Source organism: Haemaphysalis longicornis, unplaced genomic scaffold (assembly GCF_048455015.1).
Source record: "Haemaphysalis longicornis isolate Haplotype H1 unplaced genomic scaffold, Haemaphysalis longicornis Haplotype H1 scaffold_6, whole genome shotgun sequence".
Classification (NCBI taxonomy): Eukaryota; Metazoa; Arthropoda; class Arachnida; order Ixodida; family Ixodidae; genus Haemaphysalis; species Haemaphysalis longicornis.
This window is the reverse complement of record NW_027526407.1, coordinates 65,165,074-65,191,906: the sequence shown is the minus strand read 5'-3', so window position 1 is coordinate 65,191,906 and position 26,833 is coordinate 65,165,074. Positions and strand designations below refer to the sequence as shown.

Below are 26,833 nucleotides of genomic sequence, written 5' to 3'. Positions count from 1 at the left end.
CGTTGACAGGAGAATTTTGTATACTACCGTGCATTCACAGTGAAGGTAAGATTTAAAGCTTTGGCCCCTCCTGTACTTCTGGGTGGCGGGTTAAGCAAATGTCCAACAGGACAAGGTAGTTCCGGACTCCTGTGCGGCCCTCCCAGATAACCGTGTTTCACTTGTCCTGACCAACACGTAAATTGTCAGCAAAAGTTCCGGACCACGAGTGAAGATTTGTTGAACAATTTGCCTCATTGCCGCACGACCTCTGATGATCGTGTTTTTCAGAGAATTCCAAGAGCGAATTGTAATTCACCAAAAGTACCAATACCGTCATCTGCACACTTTCCTGAAAGAAGAGTGCGGATGACGCCTAAAAGTGTCCGGACGACGGAGTATCACAATTAATGTTTTAAGTTTATTTACACGCACTTCTTGACTAGTACTTTTTAAAGACGTCTTTATTGCGCTACTTAAACCCTGACATTTTGGTCTGTCTGTATGTCTGTCTGCCTGTCTGTGACTCGATTCAGCCACCCGCCCATGGCAAAACGGAGACTGCGCAATAGTCATATACCCACAGCGAAATCTAAACGTCTAAGCCCGGTTGATATGTTCATACTTGTCAACATTGTTGAACAAGAACAAGTCATTGCGCAAATATAAGACAGAAAATTAGTACACAAGGGTTATTTGCGGTGTTCATTTATAAAAAAATTTATAGGTGCCTGATTTTCGCGAAATCAATGATTACATCCACAGCGGAAAAGAAAATTCACACAGTCGCCTGCTGTCAGCTGCACCCCTATAGATTCTGGCGGATTTGAAAAAAAATGATGCGGCAGCAGTTACGAAAGGTTCCACTAGATAGGTTCCACGTTCTGCTTGGAACGCAGGTGGACTAGGGCAATGCGATTGTATAAACGCTGAAGTAGGGCACCTCCATTCACGCGTGTCTCCGCCGTACGGCAGCGCTGGCACCGAGGTACCCGGCCTGGAGCAGTGGAACGCGGTAAATTTAAATTGGCTTGAGCAAGCCTTTAGCGTGTTTACCTTTCGAGGAGCGTGACGCAAGAGGAACAACGTGAGAGGTGAGCGGGAACGTAAAAGGAAGCATTTACTCTGTAAATGTCGACAAAGACTATCGTCTTTTGTCGACATTTGCAACGAAAGGAGCTGATACGTGGCCAATTTTGTTTTCACGTGCAACTTTGTAATGCATTATATACCTCACTGCGGGTACCTCACTGCGGAAATTTTTGACTCATATAACCATTTTTCTTGAGGGGCTTGTTTATGTTGTACGATGTATTTCACATGTGTACTGTTTTTTATCGACTCTTCCTTACCTGAGCATCCTTGTATACTGACAGTACTTGTATATATAGAGGTTGTTTTAGCCTGTGCTTCATTTGTTCTTTTTCACGAAAAACATGTTCTTGACTTGCGCTGTCATATTTTTAGAATGCAATCTTTGTTTATTTACTTAGTTGTTGGTGCGCATATATTTTTGACTTTGCATACTTTTGTTATTACAATAGGATTGCAACACCTTTCTGTGTTTTAGGTTGAATACTGTGGAAACTGTGCAGCATGCATATTTCCGTCTGCTGCCTAGCGCCAGAATTCAGCTGACGGGCTTGTCAAGCTGCTACTACGTAGCATTTATCGCCGGCCTTGCCCGGTACTAAAGCGGCGAAAAAATCGTTGAATCCTTGAATCCTTGTGGCTGTACCTAATACCTCAACACCAGTCTTCCTGCAACCAGTCATGTACCATTTTCTCGCGCCAAATTTTACGTTGTTGATGCCGGCAGATTGAAGTGCTCCTTCTTCAACGTCTCTACTCTGTAGGGGGGTGGTTGTCGCCCTTCGGCTGCTGTGCGCGATAGGCGTGCAGGCGGTGGCGACCCTGTTAGCGGCAGGCGCCTTCACAGACCTGATTCTGGCATTGACTCCACCGCTGCTGCGACATGGCCTCGTCTTCTGCATCTGCGTCGTCACGTTCGGGGTAATGGCAGCCGCTTTCCAGGGGCCCTTGTCTACAGACGTGAGATACTGGTGAGAGGCCCTGAGAACACTTTTTATAGCAGCAAATTTTCACGTATAACTTCCTTCAAATAGAAGTAAGTCTCGAGTACACAGTCTTGGTAAAAGGTTCTGAGCCAACTACACTCTTCAGTTGCTCATACTCATTTGTAAGTCGTGTGGGCCTCCCACCCTGTTTTGGCAAATGGGTGAACTGAAGCATTTTATGGTAACCTGGGAGCTGGTACGTGATGCGTGGGATTTCTAGCCCTTGGGTGGAGATCCAAAACAAACAGGCAATAGATCATTCCACGGAGCCTGAAATAACTACCTCTCTACTGCACCACTACCCGATTTCTGAACGCAACTAATTCACTATCCTTAGTGGTGTTTGCCTCCCAAGTTAAAAAGCTCACGTGTTGCAACACGTAACTTCTGGAAGTTTCCGCGCGCATGCGCTAATAATACAGTGAATGTTTTGATTACCTTTTGCATTACATTTTGGTGTTAGGCTTTATCGCACGAGTTGTGGATGCCATGTGCGCAGTTACCGACCTCATTCTTGGTATTCTTCATCAAACAATGCTTGATATTTTACCGAGAATTGACATATCGTGAACCCCCTGAACCTTTGTGTGCGATTTACGCTTCACAGGTTTGAAAGATTTTATGTCAGCCACTTCAGAAACCACTCCTTTGTTTCTTGTATTTATAGAGTGCATGGCATATTTCCTGGTCTGTTCGCATGTGAAAATAGCCCATGATGTGTGGCCGTATTATTAGCGCAAGCGGCACGATCTTGTTCGGTTCGGGTATTCATGCACGTGTAGTGCACGTTTTTAAGCCTTAATTGTCACCAGAGAATGCCTCCCTACATCAAGCGTCCGGCTCACAGTGGGTAAAACCTTAGGAAATGCTTCGAAGCAGACTACCCGAAGGTGCGCCAAAGCAACATTTCGGGGTCGGATACTCCTTCCGGTCAAAACGAGAACGTGAACACCTTTAGGGAAGTTCGCGCGTCGTTTGTAAAAGTTATTCTTGGATGGCGGTACACATTTATTTATTTATTTATTTATTTATTTATTTATTTATTTTTTTTTTTTTTATTTTTTTATTTATTTATTGATTTATTTATGAATGCTGCAGGCCAATTCTTTGGCCCTGGCAGGAGGGGTATCACAGTGGACTACGCTAGCACAATGGGCGGAGATAAGGCTAAAACAAAAAAAAACAGGAAATAGAATAATCGTCACCACTGAGAACATAAGAGCGCGAACTTAATAAAATGCAGAACACAAAACGCACGAACCACAACCTAATAAGCCAACAAATAAAACAGAAGAAAAAAAAAGCATAAAATGTATTAGCACCTTAATAACCACAAAATAGCAAGCACCAACACAACTACGGTTTCTACAGATCCTGAAAGAAGAGTTCCAACTCTTGCAAAAAATTGTAGGCATTGACAACATTTGGTGGCAAGTCATTCTGTTCAATCACCGTTCTTGGAAAAAAAATATACTTATTTCAATTATTCGTTGCAAAACTTTGGTTTATGGCGTGTTCAGCAGTGTGCGTTGTTTTTCGTGTCACAGCAGGTTGGATAAGATTTGTCTCATTTAGAGCAATTTTTCCTGAAAGACACTTGTGAAGTAAAAGCAGTCGGTGTATTTTCCTGCGTGTTTCCAGTGCAGCAATATTATTCTTCTTCATAATCACTGATGGCGAATCTGTCATTTTGTATTTGCCAAAAATAAATCTTACGGCCTTCCTCTTTACGCGTTCAAGATTTCATATATCTTCCTTGACATGTCAGCGGACGGGCTAGTCTGTGGTGACCATGCAGAAGCGCCCCTGAAACCGTTCGAAGAGTGTGATGCATCAAGATGATTCTGTACTCTGGTTGCAGGTGCAACATCATCGTGTTGCCGCTCTCTACAATTCTGTTTGTGCTGCTGCTCACCGGCGCAGCAACAGACATTGGTAAAATTGAGGACCATCACGACCGAATAGGGGGCCTTCTCGGCCTTCCACTTTCCCGGCTGGTCATGTGCTCGGAGCAATCAGCCGCATCCTTCTTCGTAAGCCTTGGAATCATCTCGTTCAACTTCGCCAGCATCGCCGGCTTCACACATGTTCGGGGTGACATGGGTGTACCTACCGATTTCGACCGAGCGGCTGGCTGGAGTGTGACAGGTGAATAGGCGCATTCGGTCCGCCACTCGCACAGATCCGCCGTTCGCATTAAAACACGCCATTGGTGTTGTTACGGTTGTTCTTGGACCCTTCTGTAAGAAGAAGACTGCGGGAACGGCGATGGTACAGGGACCCCATGTTGAAACATTAGGCAGTGTCTGTTATCACGGTAACCGGGAGAATTACCGTTAGACATTTCTCACGACAGTCGCCTCTCATTGGCTAAGGACGCTACGCGGAAATTCTGTGGGATAAATATTCCCTACAAAGACACGTATGCAGCTGCCCCTGTAGTGCTGTGGTATAGTAGTTGCTTTCAAACGAGGAGGCTCAGGTTCGAGTCCGACATAGCGATTTTTTGTAGCTTTCGGAATTTTTCGGTCATCGTGATTTTGTTCATGATTTTTTTACTCTAATATTTACTGTATCAAGAGATCGATGCACAGGACTTCAAGAATCGGTTTGATAACCTTTATGTAGGTTGTTTTCTGTGTCGTTGGGCTTTGTAAGATGAGGTTTGTTGCAGTTGGGCTGGATTTTGGTAGGTTTTGATGCGTTCGGTTATTTTACGTTGGGTTTGGTAAGGTTAGTTATGTTAGCTAAAGCTCCGTTAAGCGCAGTGGAGAAAACACCCCTACGTTGTCATGTTGTGTTAGGTTAAGTTGGGACGTAATATTATTCAGCGAACTTTAGGCCAGCCAGCTTTTATGGAAACTGCCGTGAGAATTTCCTGGAGGTAATTCTCACGGCTGCCGTGAGATTAGACGCAGCCTAATTATTATGACTGTTATGATTGGTTACATACGGCAAAGCAGTACGCAAGAAACATTCCCGAGACGAGTGCAACAGACCGCAAACTGCTACAGGCTTTGCAAAGTTTGTGCGCTCACAGAAAACAGAGATTCACGATGAAACACCAATAAGCTATAGTCATTGCCGCATAAAAAGTATCCTATTTCCTCGACTTCTTAGTAGGGTAGCATCAGAGTTAATGAGAACTTAGCGTAAATACGCTGTGTTTTTCAGGCTTTATTTAAGTTTGCGTACGATGAAAGAAGAAATCCTGCGCACAGACACTTTGACTTCATGTCGCTAACATTCCCAGCAAGCTTCCGCGTGCAACGTCAGATCCCCGGTTAGGACGTGTTTCCTGGGCCCGCGCTCCCGAATGCAGGGAATTTATATTTGATGGTGTGGGAACTTAGGCAACAGTTTGAACATTTTGTAGTGCGTAAGCTTACCTTTGTCAAACAAAGCAACCACCTTGTCGTGAGGTTTCAAGACGGTCGCCGAAGGCAGAGTGTAGTATTGGGCGAGTTGGTGATTCACCTTAACAACACAGCGCAACAGAAAGAAACACTTTAAGCTGAGGCACACAGGGCGAGCACTGACTTCCAACTTTACTTTTATTACAGAAACACCTCATATTTATAAACACTCATGCACACACCTACGATAAAACATTCGACCCGATAAGTAATCTATATCAAGTGTGACGAAAACATGAGATGCAAAACAAACTTCATAATCATTACCACTCCCTCGCTTACTAAGCACGTGTGTGTACATTGCGATGGCTAGCTATGTTGCGTCGTTTCGCACGTGTCCACAAAGGAACTTGATTATCTACACGTACGAAACGACACAAGATAGCTACTTATCTCAATGTACACACACGTGCGTAGTGCAGGGGGGAGGGGTGGAAATAATTTTGGCCTTTGTTTTGTATCATGTTCTGGCACAGTTGATATAGATTTCTTATCGTGTCGAATGTTTTATCGTAGGTGTGTGCATGCGTGTTTATAAATATGACATGTTTCTGTAATAAATGTTCAGTTGGAAGTCAGCGCTCGTCCTGTGTGCCTCAGCTAAAGTCTTTGTTTCTGTGGCGCTGTAGTGTTAAGAAGGTCGCCGAAAGTGTGGCAGAAAACTTTGAAGTTGTAAGCGTTGATAGTACGCCTGCATCTTCACAGAGGTGAAGTATTTACTTTCAACGCAATCAGACATTTTGGAACATTGAAACTCAGTGAGCAGAAATGTAAAGAAAATAGTGGGGCAGTAGTATATTCGCTACATAGAACTCCTGGCCGCCCATTGCCATCTCACCCATGTGTTTCTGGTACGTGCAATGCCGGGCTGAATTACCAAGCCTCCGAGCAAACTGACATATGCATGATGTCAATGGCTATGGTTCTTTCTTTACTGCTGCGGCTGGAATATATGTCTACCGCCAAGAAGACAAACTGTACCAGGTTATCACCTGGTGAAAACCTTGCCAGTTGTATGTTCGAATGTAGTCAAATTTTTAGCGCTGGCTTAACTTGCAGCTTGTTTCTTCATTAACCAAAACAACCTTAAATTACTATTTATTCATTATATGCGTTTATCACCATAATGAAACAACGCAGTCATAGTCCTTAGCTTGTCCCACTGTTCGCCCTCACTGCCCCGTAAGCGCATTTTGTGTCGGGCTCATTTGTTTCTTATTCTCTATTATACAACAGGGTGGCTCTAATTCTGTTCGGTGGTAAGTGCGGTAGAGAGTTGATGGCGTCAAAATTATTTAGCCTATCACCGTAGTTAATGCGAAAGTTAACAAAGACCTTTAAATGCAAGCTTCTATAATCTTGATTTATGTCAGTCGACCTTGTAGAAACAAAGTTGCTAGGTACTAATACGTGGCGCGGACCACTTGGCGGAATGACCGAGGGTGAAAAAACCTCCTCGCACCATCTACAACATTCTGTTTCCAAGCCAGCCCAGGCCGTGCGCTTCTAGTGCAATGTAGAATTTGAATTATACGCGGTGATTGGCTCCCCTCCAAACTTAATCTGTCCTAAAAGGTACTAAGCGAGTGTTCTTCCGACAAAATAAATCCTGGAAATAACCAAAAATAAAAAAAAATGATGAGGCTTGAATTCAGGCTGTCAGCTTTAGAACCCGTGACGCTCCCTCATGCCACAGAGGCCGAATAACCACCTCGTTTTAGTGGTTAATCAACAGGATTGCGGCAGTGTTCGAAGATAACCACCAGACGGCGCTACCTGCAACAGGAAGTGCCCCGCCTGCACTGACTTGGAAATGGAATGCGTCGCACCATACTAGGTCTGCCAGCTTCCTTGCTTACTACAGTTCTTGCTTACTTTGGGGCTTTCTCAGACAGAAAGTTTATTTTGTGTTTTGTGGGCGGGAAAAGTTTGAGAGAAATGATTATTGTCAGTTTCTTTCCTTTTCTCCTGCAGGAGGCATCGTGGCATTTTCTGTGGTTGGTGGCGTGGGATACGGGGCTTACGATCTTTGCCTCAACGGAAACCTGGCTCTTTCGATGAGAGACGCAAACATTCGGCTAGCCACCGAATTCTTCGTTTTCATCTGCTGCTTCGCGACGTCCTCTCTCGTCGGACTGGCTCTTGACGCCCATGACACCGCCGAAAACTACGGAAAGCGTGAGTGTGTTGTAAGAAGCGTTTACCAACCATGTCTCACAGAAAGCTACGCAGTGCTGCTTTGCAATTTTTAAAATTTTGTTCAAATACATCCCAACAATGAGATTTAAAGTTGTGCTAATATTAGGAGATCACCAAAAAAATGATCAATTACATGTCTTAGTTCAAAAACAATAAAACCAGGAATATATATTTATATTTGTCTAGTGTCCTAAGAACGAACCTACCAATAGGTCATGGAGGACAAACCACGGGCTGCCTTTAGCAAGCACTGATGAGAACAGCAGGTGTGTCCAAAGAGAACCACTAAATGCCACTAGGTGAGCACAAGAGGTGCCAGGCTTCTAGTAGTATGGGAATATAATGTCGCAATACGAAGGCGATGCAATAAATTGGCAAGGGCCCTTCAAGCTGTTTCAACGGCTTTTTTGCTGGTCATCCTGCAGCATGACTGGGGAACTCAATTCAGTTCAATAAGATTATCGCGTTCATCATCAAATTCTCTAAACGCATTGAAGACAAGTGATACAAAGTGATTCAACCATACAATATTAAAGGTTTCGCCGAACGCAGGTGTTGCCCGTCCTTCGTTTTTCACCGCGTGGTCGTACTCAGAATTTTTGAAAAGATCCTTTCTCCATCCGCCCTCCACCAATAATGGACGTTGCTAATCAGACCTGACAGCGCGAGAATTCCGCTCTTTGAACGGCCAGCGCCTTGCAGGGTGTGTGTGGGGACGCGCGAAGCTGTCGTCCCCGCTGATGCTGGCAGCGTGCTTGCTGGCCCTGTGCGTTCCCTTCGAGGGTCCGCTCATGGCGCTGGTCGGCTCCGTGGTCGTGTGCCCCATGGTCTACCTGCTGCCGCCCATCTTCTATGCCAGCTTGTGCCGGGGATCATCGCAGCGCCGCAGAACGTACGCCCTGCTTTGTTTCCTTCTTTGTGGAGATGGCAAGATTTGAAGCTCGAATGTTTGAGATTTGTCAGGAAACTAGTGTTTTTTTTTATTTACACCCACCTCACGCTGGTGTGCAGTCATTGCGCGCTTTAAAGACAGGACTTGTTCCGTCTCGTCCCTCTAGACACGGAGGCTCTACACCCTCCAAATCACGACATAGATTTTCTGGAAGCACTAGGCAATTATGACATCCAGAGTGGCCTTGCGAAGTTAGTGTACCCCGGAGGTTACTACTCATCCTGAGGACAGCCTTGTCAACATCATGGATGCAAAATGAGGGCTCAAAGAGATATTCCATTGTGTGAGGAAGACCTTTGCTATTCCCCCGTTCCTGCACTTCCAATTCCCATGCACGGCCTCCGGGCCTCCCCTTTCCTCCAATAAAGGTTTCAATCAATCAGTCAATCACTTAATCCGCGGTAGAGACTCCTGTACTCTGCTGTTCATGGCTATCGTTTTTTCGTTGTTGTGCACACTACTTGCTGTTTTGATATATATACTTGTGATGCATGCGTATGACTTTTGTATTCGTACTTCCACAATTATTCCGGCATTGTCTCTTGCCCATGCGGCAGCCTTGCACTGTAAGGGCCGGGGACCCGTCAAGCTGCGAACGCAGCTTTTTTCCGCTGTCCTGCCCAACTGAAACTTGGTAAAATAAAATCTCGAAAATCTTGAAATCTCGGAACTTAGAGGAGCGAAAAACAGTAATGGGTGTTTCGAAATCCACAGGCAATAATGTTGCGAAAGTTTTCAAGACTGTACTGTGCTCACGTTGCAGTAGGAAGTTAGCGTACATTTGTGGAAAAAAATGGGATGGTTGAAGGTGGGTAAACCAAGTTTATCGAGGGACACCTCTGTTTTCGCGCAGAGAGCGCACGGTGAACACTCAAACAACAGTACCGCAAGACAAAACACAGATGATGCTTATTGCAGTCCCCATAGTTGCCGCGAACGCTTAGTGAACTTGAATGTAGCCACCGACTCCTGTTATAATTTTTCCGACGGCAGGCGCACTTACTCTTTCTCTTTATACCACTTCCCCTTACGACGATCGAGCGATTAGATGCTTTCCCACCGCAACCACACAAGCCACTGGCTTGAACATGTATAAGCTTGAATGTCAGGTTAACAGAACAATGAACTTTCTGGGTTTCTACCTGGAGCATCAGAGCTTTCGCTGTGTTAATTTTTGGGACTTATTTAAGGTTCCATGGCTGTCTGAGTCATCCTCAATTTAAGTTGAACCCTTTTACTTTGTCTCCAAGTTTCTGTCGCGTAGGTGAGTACCGGTAAGATGCAGCTGTCATTCACTTGCCTCGTCAGGGGCAATAGTAGGCTGCCATTCGTTATCTTAGAATGTCTTCCGATTGCACTCTACCCCATTCTTATCTTAGAACGGGGAGCAAGTGGGCTGGTTGGGGCGTGTTTAAAAATGTAAGAAACAGCGTAAAGGACAGGACGTAGAGTAGACGACGAACACGCGGCGCTGTGTTTCTTATTCTTCTAATTATCTCTCCCTGATGGTTGGGATCCGGAGGCACTACTGTTTGGAAACGTGGCTTCCCAGATATACGAACAGCGCGGGAATATTGCACCTCAAGTAATAGTGTTTTCCGCATTTTGCGTGTTTTGGTTGATATTTTTGTGCTCGTATTTAATTTTTTCATGACTGTACTCTGCGGCACAAATTTTCTTGGGACACTCTGTTATCACACAGAAAAAATTCCGCTACCTCGGCGCACATCAGCCGGCTTAGTTCGCATGTGGTGCATGGTAATAAGGACATTATCCTTACAGGCGTACCAGGTTCTTCTCCTCCGAGAGGAAGAAACATTAACTTTCTTATCCGAAACCAAGCTTTACACGTGTTCTTTTTGCGTTCCTCGTGCGTTCTTTTCGTAAGAAAGTGCGTCCCAAAATGTGCGTGTTTCACGCGAGCAATTTTCATGACTCCCGCAGCATTCCACTCGAATAACAGTACTTCCAAGCCGCGTATTGAGAACTTTTTGGGTGTATTCCTACATGTCGGCATCGCGCAAACGCCGTCCAAACTCTAAAAGTTTTCTTTTATTCTTATTAAGCACCACAACTTTCTTTTTATACTTCTTCGGCAGCCAGCGTAAGATGCGGCCGTTTTTACTCAGCGAGTACATGCCCCCTCCTTGAAGATTCTCCCAACGGGTGGATAAAGCCTGTGCACCTGCTCCTAAAAGTGGCACATGCCTGCTCAGGTGGGTTCGTCAAGATAACTGTCTCACGCCTTTAAGAGTGCGCCAAAGAATCGCTCGTGGCCACTTAGGTGGAGGTGCCATGTTAGGATAACATCAGTCCGCAAGCACTAGGAGCACCGTTCACTGGAAATTTGTGCGCATCTCTGCAGCCTTCAAAGCTCGCCGACAATGCACACATGCTGATGATAACAAGTGAACTATTCTGGCAACGTTTGTGATGCAAATACACATCCAAAAGGAGGAGTTTATGCAAAATGTTGTGCGCCAGGGGCGTAGCAAGGGGAGGGGGGTCTCGGAATCGGAACCGAGCCGGAGTCGGAACACCCCTCGAAATTTTCTCAATGATACATTCCCCCATCTCTCGCCTCATCAAGTCAACCTTTTTTTTGTCCATGCTGTTTACACCCCGCAAAAATATATTAGCATGTGAAAAAAAAAATGCTCGCAAAACAAAAATGATACGATGTTTGCCAGAAGGCTGTCTTTTCTTTCGTGTTTGTTTTTTGCACGCGGCGTATAACACCCCCGGAAACTTTTTTTCGGCTACGGCACTGTTGTGCACAGACGCACAATCCAAAAAGCATGATCAATTAGTTCAGAAGCATGGCCCTGTGGATATGGTATGGCGCTGCCCTGCGGACGACTCCCTAGGTTCCGCCAGCTGGCCTAAAAAGGTCAGCAGCATAGCTCAACTACAAATAACGCTCCCACATTTACACATAAACCAAAATTAGGTGTCCTCCACAGTACATTTTTCTTTTATGTTTCTGTTTTTGAAGAACAAGCATCAGAAATATTCAATACGGGGCTAACGATATTGTCACGTGTTTCATCGGCGCCAAGAGACGACTGTGAGGACGAAGAAGTGGTTGAGTGCGCGTGCTCTCTCATCATTGTCATTCAGAGCTCTGGCGCTCGCGCTCGGAACCCTGTGCTCGAGCTATCCGATTAAAGAGGCTCCGGCTGCTTGTTCTGACCCGGTCGTCTCCTTCAAGGACCCCGGCTCAGTATCTGCGTGCTTATAGTACGCGACACTGGTGGAGGTTGCTGGGTACGACTACCCCATGCAAAGGACCCCTTCGGCCAGCCCGGAACGGCCTAGCCCTGTCCACACACCTGTCCATCGGGCTAGTCGTCGCAAACGCGGACTGTCTCCAGAGTACGGTCGCCTTGACTTCACGGCACCTAGACGTCAGGCTTCGGAACCTCAAGTAATGGCGCAAGCACTTACTCCCCAGGTGACTCTCCAACAGCCTCGTACTCCGGCCATCTTTCACGGTGAGGTTTTTGAGGACGTCGAGGATTGGCTGGAGCAGTTTGAGCGGGTCGCATCGTTCAACCAGTGGGATGCTCGCCAAAAGCTGCGTGAGGTCTATTACGCGCTCGAACATGGTGCAAGGACGTGGTTCGAGAACCGCGAGGCGAGGTTGTCTACGTGGGAAGAATTCCGGCAGGAGCTTCTGGAAAGTTTCGCCACCACAGACCGTCGGGACCTTGCACAGCGGCTGTTGGAGTCGCGGATCCAGAAACCCAATGAAACCGTGACGATGTTTACGGAGGACATGGCGCGGTTGTTCAAGAGGGCTGACCCTGAAATGTCGGAGCCGAGGAAGCTGCGCTACCTGATGCACGGCGTTAAAGAACAGCTCTTCGCAGGTCTCGTACGAAACCCTCCTCGCACGGTGAAAGACTTCGTCAGGGAAGCAACAGCCATCGAGCGAGCCCTGCAAGAGAGATGCCGGCAGTTCAACCGCGTGAACGGCACTTCGTCCGGTACTGCTGGCGCCCTAACAAGTATGGCCAATGACACAACCCTTCGAGACATCATCCGCTCAATTGTACGAGAAGAGCTGCAATTGAGTGGGATTGGTGGGCTGGAACCTGCGCCTGCCTCGGTTGCTGATGTGGTTCGCCAAGAGATCCGACAAGCGCTTTCAATCGTGGAGCAGCAGGTACAGCCGCCACAGGCGAGTTATGTAACAGCTCTCCGTCGCCAGCTGCCCATCGCACACACACCACTGCCGCCCCTGGCGCCTCGAACCGACCCCCGACTCCAGAGAGCAGATTCCGCCACGTACTCTCGGTCCCAACAACAGAGTTCGTATGGAACGCAGGTGCGCAAGACGGACGTTTGGCGCGATGACAACAACCAGCCACTGTGCTATCATTGTGGCGAAGCAGGCCACGTTTACCGCCGTTGCCCGTACCGTGAAATTGGACTTCGAGGCTATTCGCCCGCCGCCTCACGACCTCGCTTTGGCCAAAGACCTGCGGAAATCGAAGCTTACCTTGCTGCCAGACAAAGTCCCGCGCCGATCCTCCGACGTTCGCAGTCACCTCCCCCGTCGATCCTCCGACGTTCACAGTCACCGTCTAGCGGCTCGTCACCTGACCGTCGAGACTCCCGAGGACCGCCGCGTGGAAGATCCCCTAGCCCTGGGCGGGGAAACTAACCGCCGCAACCTCAGGAGGCAAGGTTGCTACCGGCAGGCCTTGGCAAGACCTTCGAAAACCAACTACGCCGCCGACTGAAGACACGACCTCGCCGATACGACAAACGATGACCTCGTCGACCGAACACGCAGCGTCCCCAGCAGAACACGCGGCCTTGCCGACAGCACCCAGTATCCCGCCGACGGGAGCCACGACGTCGCCTTCTGACCGCACGGCGAGTAGAATAAGTATCGGTGAAATTGGCAGCGCGGACATTTTGATCTCCATAGACGGGCACCAATTAACTGCTTTAGTCGACACTGGTGCGGACTACTCCGTAATCAGCCAAACACTCGCTGATCGCCTAAGAAAAGTAAAGACACCGTGGTTCGGGCTCCAGATTAGATCGGCTGGTGGTCACCTGATGACGCCTGTGGGCAAATGTACCGCCAGGATTGGTATCGGCGACTCCGAGTTCGTTGCAAGTTTTGTCGTCCTCCCCGAGTGCTGCAAGGATTTAATTCTAGGAATGGACTTCTTAAGTGAGCACAACGCTGTCATCGACGTTGGGGAACGCTCCATTAAGTTCGCAGCGAGCAATCGCCGCCCAGAACATGGAGTACGCCGTGCGCCGTTGCGTGTTATCGACGATGATGTGAACGTGCCGCCGCGGTCCTGCATCATAGTTCCTGTGATGTGTGATGTTCGCTGTACCGTCGATGGTATCACCGAGCGTATGGACGCCCTATTGCTGAATCACGACATCGCAGTTGCTCGAGGCGTGCTGCACCTCACCGAGGGCCGTGCGGAATTATTGCTGACCAATTTTGGCAAGGAACGCCGCCACGTCGCTAAGGGTGCCACCGTTGCTTACTTCGAGGAAATCGCGGGCAACGATGACTGTTTCGTATTAGAAGGCACTGAACCTGGCGAAGGCGCTCCCGATCCTATCCTTGACATCAATTCGAGCTTACGTCACGCGGAGCAGCGAGCCCTTCGTGAGTTGCTAATGAGCTTCAAAGGCTGTTTTTCATCATCGTCTGCTGTGCGTCAAACACCACTGACGAAGCATCGCATCATTACTGCCGACGCTGTGAGACCAATTCGCCAAAACCCGTATCGTGTATCTACCAAGGAGCGCGACGCCATCCGAAGCCAAGTAGAACATATGTTGCAAGACGATGTTATCCAGCCATCTCGGAGTCCGTGGGCGTCCCCCGTGGTTTTGGTAAGAAAGAAGGACGGGACATTGCGATTCTGCGTAGATTACAGGAAGCTTAACCAAGTCACAAAAAAGGACGTGTACCCGCTGCCGCGGATCGACGACTCCCTCGACAGGCTTCGTCATGCCCGTTACTTCTCATCGATGGATTTGAAAAGTGGGTATTGGCAAATCGAGGTTGATGAGCGCGACCGCGAGAAGACCGCCTTCATAACACCAGATGGTCTTTATGAGTTTAAGGTTCTCCCTTTTGGGCTGTGTTCCGCCCCTGCCACATTTCAAAGGATGATGGACACTGTTTTATCTGACTTGAAGTGGCAGACGTGCTTGGTTTATCTCGACGATGTCATCGTGTTTGCACCCACATTTGAGGAACACTTGCGACGGCTATCTTCCGTTCTTCAGGCCATTCGATCGGCCGGTCTCACGCTGAAAGCGGAAAAATGTCATTTTGGATACCAGGAGCTACTTTTCTTGGGCCATGTTGTCAGCCACGCCGGTGTCAAACCCGATCCTGAGAAGATAGCAGCGGTGACCAAATTCCCGACCCCTGCGGACAAAAAGGCTGTTCGACGATTTCTAGGCCTTTGTTCCTATTACCGGAGGTTTATAGAAAACTTCTCAAACATCGCCGCCCCGTTACGTGGCGGCAGGCCAATGATGAGGCGTACCATGGGCGACGATGAAGTGATCTATTTACAAGATGTTGCCGCAGAGCGATGCGATCTATTTACAAGCGGCCATGATCGCTCGGGCGAGCCGCATCCTCTTCGTCGTCTTCGGTGACGGGTTATGGCGCTATGGGGGCATTGTCCACATAGGTGTTCCGTGACATCACCCCTCCGGCGGAGGACGACCGTCCCGGTCGAGGCCAGGGTAAAGACAGGGTGGCGAAGCGGATGAGCAAAGCGATGAGAACATGTACAATGATGTCCTTGCCGCCACTGATGATGGTGATGGTCGCGATGAGCACCGCCCCGGAACAGCTGGGACCACCGCCGACCCCACGAGGCAGCGTCCAAAGCTTTCGGAGAAGCGCCGGAGATCTGGGCGGGGGGGACGTCGTCGGCTATACGTCTGGTCGTGGCTCGTCAGTTCGTCTGGTCTCGGCGGGGCATGGGCAGGGGACACGGGGCTGGGGAATGTCGCGTCCGTGGCTCACCGGGGCTGGGGCGGGCCGACGCTTTCCAGGAGCCAGGATGAGACTGCTTCATGAGCCGAGACGGGGTGAAGCTGGGGGCCGGGATGGGACTGAAACCCGCACCTCCACCAAAATGTTACGTGGCGGCAGGCCAATGATGAGGCGTACCATGGGCGACGATGAAGTGATCTATTTACAAGATGTTGCCGCAGAGCGATGCGATCTATTTACAAGCGGCCATGATCGCTCGGGCGAGCCGCATCCTCTTCGTCGTCTTCGGTGACGGGTTATGGCGCTATGGGGGCATTGTCCACATAGGTGTTCCGTGACATCATATGTGAATATAACAAAAGTAATGATAAATATACATACTCAGCACGCCTTTTTCAAAAATTACTGGAACAAATAGAAGAATATAACTGCCTAGGCTAGATGGTTAGTGCTGATCCGGGCCACGAGAAAGAAATACGGCACAGAATTGAATAGGTTGGGGTGCATTCGGCAAATACTCGCACCTAATGAAAAGTAAACTAGTTGAATCCCAGAAACAAAAGGCATTCAACCAATGCATCCTGCCTGGGATAACTCATGGAGCCGAAACTTGGCGCCTTACTGAACGATTAGAAAGCAGCTTGGGTCCACCGAACGTGCCACGGAGCGAATAAAGTTAAGAGTAACACATAAGGACAGAAAACGAGCCACCTGGATTAGGGAGCAAACTAGAATAGAAGACATCATAGTTTTAGTTAAGAAAAAGAAATGGACTTGGGCTCACCATGTAGTACGACAAACTGACAACAGGTGGACGCGGGCAACAGAATGGATACCTTAAAATACCTTAAATACCTTAAAATACCTTAAAAGGGGAAGGCCTTAAAATCGATAGATGGATGACAGGGAAGGTTGGAGGCAAAGTACGGTCGCGGGCAGCGCGGGACAGAAGCGGGTGGGCGTGAATGGGGGAGGCAATCGTCCTGCAGTGCACCCAAATAGGCTGTTGTTGATGATGATGATCGATGATTATTGATACCGAAATCACTTTCAACATCCTTTGTTGACTGTGTATATTCGCTTGGTACAATCTAAACATGCCACAACTTAAATTTCGTCAAAATGGAGTAGTAGTCGTTGTATATCGCATCAACAACGGCTCCGCTTATGAAACGAAACTAACGATCACTCACGACATCTTGAGTAAACATAACCTATGGAGTTCTGCGGTAACAACGCTCGAAGCTATTTTAACACAAAGGTGTTTTATGCCCGGACACACATATCCGTCCCGGAAATGACATCGCCACAAAAAGTTCCATTGACGCGGCTGCGCCGGGATTCGAACCACGAGGTACACAGCGCTCTGCCTACTGCCCTGCGAATTTAAGTGCAAGCAGGGCTACGAACACGCCTTATATCTTTCGCATGACTTTCTTCATTCTGTTGCCGTCTAGGAGATGCTGCCGTCTAGGAGAAGTGAAGGGAAGTAGTTCATCATGACACTAATGAGCGCCGACAGTTGGCGCGTCGGTACCAGCGTCTTCGTGTACGCGGGATGCAGGTGAATTGAGGCACGCTCCGCCACTTACTGCTTTCAGTTTCGGTTTCTTTTCGTTCGCACAGTTTTCAAGGAGTTGTGGTTTCAGTCAGGTTTGCGCAATGTTCCGTCGCGTGCAATCCAGTATCTAACGTTGATGTGTCTAACAGTCCCATACCGAGGTCATATAAATAACGATGTGCAAGTTCATGTGGATGCATAATAAAGGCTCCTGTGAAGGCACGTTTCAATTTCGTGTTTTACCGATTCCTATGAAAAAGGAATCAACCACATTTTTTATATGTATCTTTTTCGCCAGCCTCTAGAGATCCTGGGTTATTCTGCGATTACATTCTGCGATTACCCTCTCTTGTTGCCGCTAACTGTGCATTGTTCTCGTTGTTGCATGCAGGCCATTAAGTAGGGAGACCAAGGGGATCATAGCGGTGGTGCTCTTCGTGGGCGTCCTGGTGTTCCTAGGCGGGACGGTGGCCGCCATTGTGGAAATAGTACGGATGAGCAAAGACACACCGTACTCCTGCATCACAGCGTTTTGCTATGACGACCATTTCCAGCTTGCTAAATTGCCCTCTATTTACCACGCCCTCGAAGGGGCTACAGGTAAGCAAATTTTTTGTGCTCATTTCGCATTCGCAAACTAGTCGCAAAGGAGTTATATTCATTTATTTATTTATCATTACTGTAGGTCTTCTGCAGACCCATACAGGGAGCGGGCATAACCATTCCCAGGTATCTAATTAGATACAAAGTCAAAGAAATACAATATTTTCAGGGGCGATAAGCGGAACTGTGGAACAGTTTCAATAGCGAGTACGTCAATAGCACGTTGGTACTCTTCGTATACGCGAGAAGAAAAAAATACTAGAAACCGTGTGCTACGCATGAAACGAAATATGTACAAAAAATGCAATGCAACAATGCAAGACATTTTCTGCGCTATCACAACAACAACAAAAAATAACTATACAGGCCCCATCACTTGCTCCACAAATGAACAGAATTGATCAATATTTGTATTATTAACAGCTTCGCTTGGAAGCGCGTTCCAAGCGTTCACAGCGCGAGGGAAAAAATATTTCAGCGCATTAATATTTCAACACATTACTAACACAGTGCACATTACTATGCGCCCTCAGGGGCTGTATGCATTTATCGTGGTTTGTCCTACTATATTGGGAGCTATGCATTGCGGAGAGCGAAATTATTTCCTTTTTCATTGATTATTTTACGTAACCGTGAAGTCTTTGAAAGCAGTTTTGGAAAAATAGCATACGTCGCATGAGATAAAACAAAGAAATCCACATCGACAGATATACCAAAGGAATAATAACCAAACAAGTATTTAAAAAACTGTGTCGTAAAGGCAGCACCCGCGTTCATTTAGTTAGGAACGCTCGTTGGGTTGGTTCTTACGAAAGTAAGCGAAACATCAAACCACCACGCCGGAACACACGCCGATCAACGAACGCCCGCGCAGCTTCCCTGCCGTGGTTTGAACCGTGGCGACACCGACCGGAGCGGGCGGAAACTATAGTGGCAAACTGTTCGCATGGCGACGCAGTGAAACATCCCCCTCGCGAGGGGCACGATCATGCAGAGCATTTCCGGGGGCGCACGACGTTAAGTAGTTTGCGTTACGTTAATGTTGTTGCACTTGTGGCAACTGCTGACGAGAGAGCGCTCGTCAGCAGTAATTTGAATGAGTCAAGGATATAAGGCGCGTTCGTAGCCTCCCATTCTGTGTCGGCTTTGTGGCGCTGTGGGTAGAGCACCATGTACATTGCGTTCAGCCCGAAGGGTCGAGGGATCGAAACCAGGCGCCGGATAGTATTTTTTTATATAGTGTAGGGGGAGGGGTGCGGACTACGACTACGGACGCCTACGGACGTCAACGCGGGTGACATCGTGAGTTACTGAAATGCTCTGCATTTAAAATGCCCTAATTTCACGAGTCAGCATTCAGCTGGGTGCCTAGATAAGGGTGATTGGAATGAGTCATTTTTCATGACTATATAACATAGGAAATAGTTTCACTCAGGGCTTCTGCGTGGCATGAAGTAACGAAGAGCGTTAATTTTACAAATTCTCATGTGCACGTCGTTAGGGTGTTATATTGAGGATGCGTGATAAGATGGGTTTCTTACAAAGTGATGGTTCAAGCAAGATAACAGCAGTTCTTATGAAACAGCTTTAGGCGTAGGAGTTACGCCTCTGCATGCCTCAGTACCACGGGGCAATAAGCGGCGCTAACTGATGCTGCAGGGAGACTTTAACAAGATAAAATGAAACTTCCAGAATCCCCTTAAATCATTCCATGCAAAGATGTTAAAATGTAAATGCAAAAACTCCAAATATTTGCAGCATATTATCATTTCTAGCGTATTAAGGTTTTCTGTATTGAAAATTTGTATTGACTGATACCGTTAGAAACTTTCTGTGCACGTCGTGTAATCCGTGTAAACATCATTATTCCCGTATTATATACAAATTTTCAACTTAAATCTGCCGTTATTTGACGCTAAATAATTGTAGGACGTTACAGGCTCCGAAGTGTGATTTTGCGAATACACTTATTCGGGTTAGAATGTGAGAAATAAAGAGCGAGGGAGGGAACGGACTTTGGCAAAATAGACATTAAAAAGTGATCCAGAAGGGTCTCAATTTAGATTTTAGTTTTCTCGGAAATGCAGATCGGGACTCGAATGGCGAACCAGTTGTATTACACCTCGTGGTACGCTTCTGTACGTGGCCGCATTTCTTTGGATGCAACTGAATTTCTTCGCAATTAGGTCCCTGCTCTAAAGATCGCGGCACAAAATAGAGGGCACGGCCCTACAAATATTGCCGCTAGCAAAAGCGACAACACTAAACTTAGAAGCACTATAGGTATGACGCATCCGACGAAGTAGTAGTCCTTTATGCATCACGCGTACGGACAAACAACTAGTGGGGCAAAAGCAAAGGAGGACATACAAATAACCCCGGGCGCACACATCTGTGTATCTGCAATGCCTTGTATTCGGCCTCCTTTAGTCTTCGACACACAATCTTTTTTTTTCAGGAATGATTGTGGTGGCATCCGTGGAACAATATTGTTCCGCCCTGTCAGGGCCACTTCCAGCTTCTCAGACCTCACTTTGCCGGAACCACGCTGACGGCTATAGATTGCCATCACTATAAGGAAGGGAGAGCGAAAGAACAACGCAAGAAAAGCAGAAAGGCAATCACGAAGAGCTTTATTTACGACCTGCAGTTCTCGCCTATCGTAGGCTGAGCATGCGATCACTCCTGGAAGAAGCCCAGGAGCATAAATACTCGCTGCCATCAATATATGAGAAAGAATGAGGGGACGGTGATTCAGAATCGCTCGCGTCGATGGATGTGACGCGAAACTGAGTAAAGGAGTCGCAGCGTGAACTAAAATCGCCTGTCCATACGCCTCGTTTTAAGGAGCGAGCCTTAGATCTCAATGTTTTATCGAACGCGTGAGTTACAAAAAATTGTTGTGAGTTACACAAAAACGCAAAGAAAATTTAAGCGAGAGATGCGCACCGGGTATAGTCCGAAAAAAGAAACAGCAGTGCTAAGAGAGGGTTCGGGGGAAGGCAATGGGAAAGTCCGACGCAGCGCTGAATATAACCTGCGTGTGTATGTATATGGTCTGTACATAGCCTTTTAATAGCCTGTTATCATATTTAATTTTCTATTGCCCTTTCACTGCCTTTTTTTTCTTCAATGCTCTTTTCTTACCCGGCGACACCTGGACCCTCTGTCGAGAGGCAAAACTTCGGATTGTAAATATTTTCAGTTTAATAAAAACTTTCTCTCTCGCGAAAGGGAAAATAATTTACAAAGGAGAACAGGCCGCGGACGCACATGTAATGCGAGCCACGCCTTCAGAAGTAGAGCTACTGACGAGGATTAACAGGTTCCTTCTAGTGATGGAGTGAAACGGTACCGAGGGTATACTGTCCACGGGTCTGGGAAAGTGGTCACGTTGGGGCTGCAAAGTTCGATAGAAAGTTCAATATCACATCAACAGAGGTCAATCTAAGCTTTCGCTTCACATTCTTAGAGAATCCTGAGCATCTCAAATATTTTTTGTTAACTGTTTACACTTCTACAGAGCTAAATAAAAAAACATGAGGTTTGGAAGCCGCTTCTCTACAATGTACGCGTGAGCATTTCGCATTGTGTTTAGGCAGTTTCATCCGTTTCTTCATAACATGCTTGTGTTATATTGTAGTTTTTCTTATTCTGCGCATTGAATTGCGGTGTAGGTTGCTGGCAACCCATAACACGGCGTGTTGTATAGCCGACAGCCATTATCAGCCGTGTTAACCTACTCTATTGGATGCCTAATCTATGAACATGCGTACTCAACAGAGGTAGTGGTCTGCTTCATTTTGGTTTACGTTGTATTTTTCGTTTGTAAACTGCAAAGTACGCGAATTAGAAGGCGTTTGTGGCTGATTTGCATCCCTGCGTCTGTACTTTTGCATGGCTAATTGATTCTCTAGAGGAAAGTAGTAAAAATGCCATATTCTCAAATTTCCATCAGGAACAGAGCGACAAAATCTGTATTTAAAATCTTATAAAACGTACAGAACGGTGTAGTCTCAAATATTTCAGCAACATGGCGTCGTTTGCAAGGTTTTAATGCAAGAGATATGTATTTTACACTTTCCTTCACTCGAGCTATTTTATACAGCATATGTTACGTAACTAGGCGTCGACTGTGACAACTACAACGCGGAACTTGAACGGCTGATTTTGCAACACTTTTAATTATACGGCGTAACTATGCAAAGCATGGCAGTACAGGTTCTATTCTTTGGCCGTGCTGCCTCTCGAAACCCAAAATAAGCGAAAAAAAATGTGCCGTTGTGGAACGCGGCCAAACTAAGTTTGTCGAATGATACCTCGATTTTGCTCGCTTTGGGAAGACGCAAAACCATGTATTTAAAGAGATTTTACTTTCCTAAATGCATTGGATTAAGCAAAGACAACAGTGTTGTTTTGCAGAGTGCCACTTTTGTAGCAGCAACTGCCTCATCTACACTAGCATTACAGGCAACGCTTAAACGCTGCTTGACACCGTCGGCGCTTTCGACGCAAATGTGTAGTGACCTTAGATGAGGTAGGGTACACGGAACAGCTCGGGCTACACACGCAAAGTTCACGAAGCCGGTTGACGCGGGTTCAATGGCCTATGCTGACGCTGTCCACTTTCGGGGGAGATGTGAAAGGTTGCGGATAAAATGATCCGAGCCTGCCAGTTATGGAAAACTTTCAGCGGCAAGTTCGGAAATTCATGTGAACTGCAGCAGCTGGGTATCCGATGAAGGGAAGGGATAGGGCGACAAAAGAAGAGCGTCACTCGAGAGAGATATGAAGTGACAGAAAATTTTACCGACTCTCGAAGCATAACACCGCAGAAAACGTAGCCGAATCTCCAAGCATAACCACACATAAACTTAGCCGAACCACGGATAAGCTGGGCAGGACCGCCAGCTTCACTTTTCTCCAGCCTTGCACCACTGGTGTAAGCTGCGCCATTTTTTTTCGCTCCGCAGCCGTCAGCGCAACTGGCTGCATCTAAGTTCTGCCGTCGCTGAGCTTAAAGGTCATATTTACAAATCTAGGCATTTTCTGGGTATGTTCCGCTTGTATAAAAAAATCCGGTGCATTACGCTCGGAGCTCACACAAAGAACGCTATGAATCATTCATTGTCAGCATTCCACAGTGCCACTCACCTTCTACGTTTCCCTGTCTGGCCACAAATATCAAACTAAAATTTCGTTTGTAAAAGGGTGCAAATAAAAACTGCCAGCAGTCCGTCAATAAAAAGTAAGGACAGAACCATAGAACAACTCACCAGCAAAAGTTCTTTGGCTTTAACATAGAAGAATTTTAGACAAAACCGCTAACAAAACTACCGTACCGAAGCTTTACAGTTAGGGAGTGGCCTTGGCCTTTGAACCAAGTTATGCCCCTCACTGCGCACCCGTACAAAGCCACAAGAGGAACCAACTGACAAAATAAATATTTCTGTTAAGAATGCAAAATAGGAGTCCCACGATGAAAAATTCTCGCTGATTTTTTTTCACGTTTCACGTTTTACATCTTGACTAAAGCGTACCTGCCTCCTACCCAAGTATACTGTTTAGGAAAATTTGTTCAATAAGCATAAATAATGCTAGTTCGTCATACTTGTTGCACAAACAAAGGCAGGTTGGAGCCTTCAATTTTACGTGTGCTTTTACTGACCCCGAAAGCAACTGGGGAAGTGAGCGGGGCGAGTCTTTCAAGAAATCAACCTTGGTAGATAGGATTATCTGAGGTACGTGCCAAGACATGTGTTGCGTCTTTCAGTTATCGCAGAGGGAGGTTCTACGTTCGCCCTGACGATCCTCCACGTACCTGGATATTTAACAACGCAGCTACTGTAAGTCGAGCCTTTTCGTCCGTCTTCTGAAGGTCATGCGTCACGCACAGGGATAGGAGCAGGTTCCCAGAACCGTCGGTGCCGCGAAGAAACCTGTTCTAAGACCCACCGATAGATGGCGCAGTGGTCTCGCAACAGCGGTTTTCTCCAAGGACGCCTCCCGCAGCGGCCATTAACAAACCGTAGAATTTGCGTGGCAATGAGGCTGCCGTTCTGTGTGAGTTGCCATTTGACGTTCGAGCTGACACGAGGGAACCATGGAACCATAGCTCCGTTTTTACGGAAGCGTTCACACTGCGTGCAACTGGGTTCAGTTTCTAGCGGTTTTTTTTTTGTAAACACCAATCTATTCCCGAAACATGATTGGCCCATCTGGCGCAGTGTTCGGCGTGGGGCAATAATGGGTTAAGCATGCAGTATCGAGAACGGCCTTTGTTCTGTATAGTCTGATGAATGCATGAATGAATGAATGAATGAATGAATGAATGAATGAATGAATGAATGAATGAATGAAATTGACTTAAGTTTTAGGCTTTCCTGATATATGGCGCCTATGTTTTCGTTGCACGAGATCAAGCCATCGAAGCATCCCTAATAATTGCGATAAACTCAACACGAATAACTGTTTTTTGCTTGTGTTGCAGATCTCAACTTTCAATTCTCCAAGCGTTGCTACAGCAATTCGTCCATTACGGAACCCACGTATCCATTGTGATGAGCACCACGGATGAAAAGTTGTGCCCTCAGTCGCAGACCTTTTGCTGTGCTGTCCTGCACAATATGCAACTGGCTAGACTCACTGTGCACCGAGACTGCGCCTCTGAGCAAGCGAATGTGTTGTTTTCGAAGCAGAAGATATCTCGGAGGGGGCTGGGAGTAACCATTTCAATCACAATGTGTGGGATTTGCTACGAAAAGTTTTTGCATACTCTACGTCATGTACAGGACACAATACACTGCCAACTGCAAAGACTGGCTGCAGACCGGCAGCCTGCACCACATATTTTGTGAATGCCTTCACGCTGGAACTGCCACCAAGCTCCTATCACTCATTTTGCCGGTGAGTGGAGCTGCTCACCAGCCTTGACATATTCAACCAGCACACGTGTTGGTGGAGAGGGCAAAGACGACCGCAAGATTCCGAGGGGTCTTAGGCACAGAACACAGCTGCAGGACCCATCTCACCGGGAAGCTCTTTGGTGTTTAATAAAAAAGTGTTTCATCACCCTCCTGTCTTCGGGCGGGCTGCACACTGCGACTATTATCAGACAGCGAAAGACTTTATTAATGCTGAAATGCAACTGTATTAAATCAAAAGCTGCTGATACTTCGAAAAGATGTTTCGTTGGCCTTTATCTTCGTAAAAACTTGTGAAGGAACGTCCCCGCAGTTTCAGATTGAGTGCACACGTTCTTCATGCTTCCCGTAGCAGCGTCGCTTTCTGAAAAACCACACGCTTGGGATTTCTAACAGTCGCAACATAAATACGAACTACTTCGCAGAAACGTCGGTGGGGAGCAACCACGCTTCATCTGCTTGTTTACCCCTAGATTTTTCAAAATTTATCCCGCTTGCATGGTTTGCAACCATGAATTTTTGCAGAACTTCAGGCTGATCTCCTACATTCTCGATTTCGACGGAGTACTCATCTACGTTCTACTTACACATGTTGCGGAAATATGGTAATCTTGAAACATGTTCGGTTTTTGCTGCATACGTGGTCAGTAAGAGCACCACAAGAACGGACCGTCGTTTGTATTCGCGAAGAAGCGTCAAAATTTTTATCCGATGGCACACGATCTCGTGGCGGATTACGGAATAAGTTAAGAATATAGGTCATGTATACCAGAAGGTACTTTTTCGGAGAAAATTTCTCGGAAAGGGTAACGTGTAGCTGAAGTAACCTTTCACTAAAGAGCCATCATTTCCCGTATGATCGCATTATCTTCGTCAGAGGGTACCAGCGTTGGCTTCGAAATAAAGAGGTCGTAGTGAGACAAACTTACAATAGGGAAGAAGACAATCGAATCATCAGCAAACTTTACTCGTTGCCAATTTATCGTCCTTTTAACAGAAAGGACGAGAAATTTCACTTATGACATAGCACCCTCACATTATTGTGAGGGTGCGATGTCATAAGTGAAATCATGGCGCTGAAGAGGGTATTCGAATCATGTTTCTAGGGTGGTCAATCAGCGTGCTTTCGTGCTGACAGCAGTACCTTATATTATCATTCAAGATTTCGTTTCGTTCATTCATTCGCGCTAAAGGGAGTTTTTTTCTGCTAAAACTATTGCAGACAATCAGCACTCAAATAGAAAAATTCGATGCTGCCCGCAAATTTTGTTTGCATATCTTCATAGACAAGAAAAAAGGATTTGAAAATTTGCCATGGGATTTAAGCGCTTACCTACATATCAGCCCGAAATACGTATTGCTATTTGTTATTTTATACCGGTCGAGAGCAACAGATTGTTAAGGTGTTCTTCCTAAAGCGAAAACTACCTTTCGTATCCGAGCTGTCAGTGAACGAATGGGCGCATGGCTTACTTCCAAGGACTGATCCTTGGGATCTATGAATCCCCTTCCTTTGCGATCTCATTTCCTAACGCATTTAGTGACAGGTAACATGAACCTATCTGACCTATCCTGCCTGCACCAACTAAATATCTTAAACATTTCCTTTTGTGGTGATATTCATATACATCGGAATTGGTGCTCCGTTCTACGAAATCATCGGTACAGCACCACTTCATTGTTGAAGATCAGATAATCATACAGTTGTCCTTCTGTCACTTTCGCAATGAATACATCGTCGCAGTCAGTTTGTCATGCCAACACAATTCACAGATACTGATATCACAGAAGATAGGAGGCGCAGTGAATATTACCCCGTATCAAAAGCATACGTGACAAGAACATGTGACAAACAATAGGCCATATTCTGGGTTGTCTCCCTGGATAAATTCCCGAAGATATGTAGTAGCTACCTCGATAATCTATCAACAACTGCCAACAGATATCGGAAATGATTACTCGGACTTTTCGTGTTATCGAAAATTTCATGAGTGTTGAATAAACGAACCAGGTACGTCCATACGGATCCTTTAATTAATTTTTCCCGCAAATTCCATAAGGCGGTCAAGTCATCAATCCTTATTGAAGCGAAACCTTAAATCTCCGTTTTATGGAAAGC

At 46.6% G+C, this 26,833-nt stretch overlaps 1 protein-coding gene across 2 annotated transcripts in view; it reads left to right on the top strand.

Moving 5' to 3' along the window:
* The window catches only part of LOC144142847 (uncharacterized), a 34,356-nt gene extending 9,033 nt beyond the window's left edge, over positions 1–25,323 (top strand). The window contains exons 4-9 of one of the 2 annotated variants that reach the window (XM_077674641.1): positions 1,836–2,042; positions 3,919–4,205; positions 7,448–7,651; positions 8,375–8,564; positions 17,580–17,788; positions 24,282–25,323. In XM_077674641.1, coding sequence (XP_077530767.1) covers positions 1,836–2,042; positions 3,919–4,205; positions 7,448–7,651; positions 8,375–8,564; positions 17,580–17,788; positions 24,282–24,352 — 1,168 coding nt within the window. In that variant the 3' untranslated portion in view covers positions 24,353–25,323. Of the gene's footprint in view, positions 1–1,835; positions 2,043–3,918; positions 4,206–7,447; positions 7,652–8,364; positions 8,565–17,579; positions 17,789–24,281 lie in introns of those variants that run through there. The other variant, XM_077674642.1, reaches the window with a different exon arrangement.
* The last annotated feature ends 1,510 nt before the right edge of the window (positions 25,324–26,833 follow it).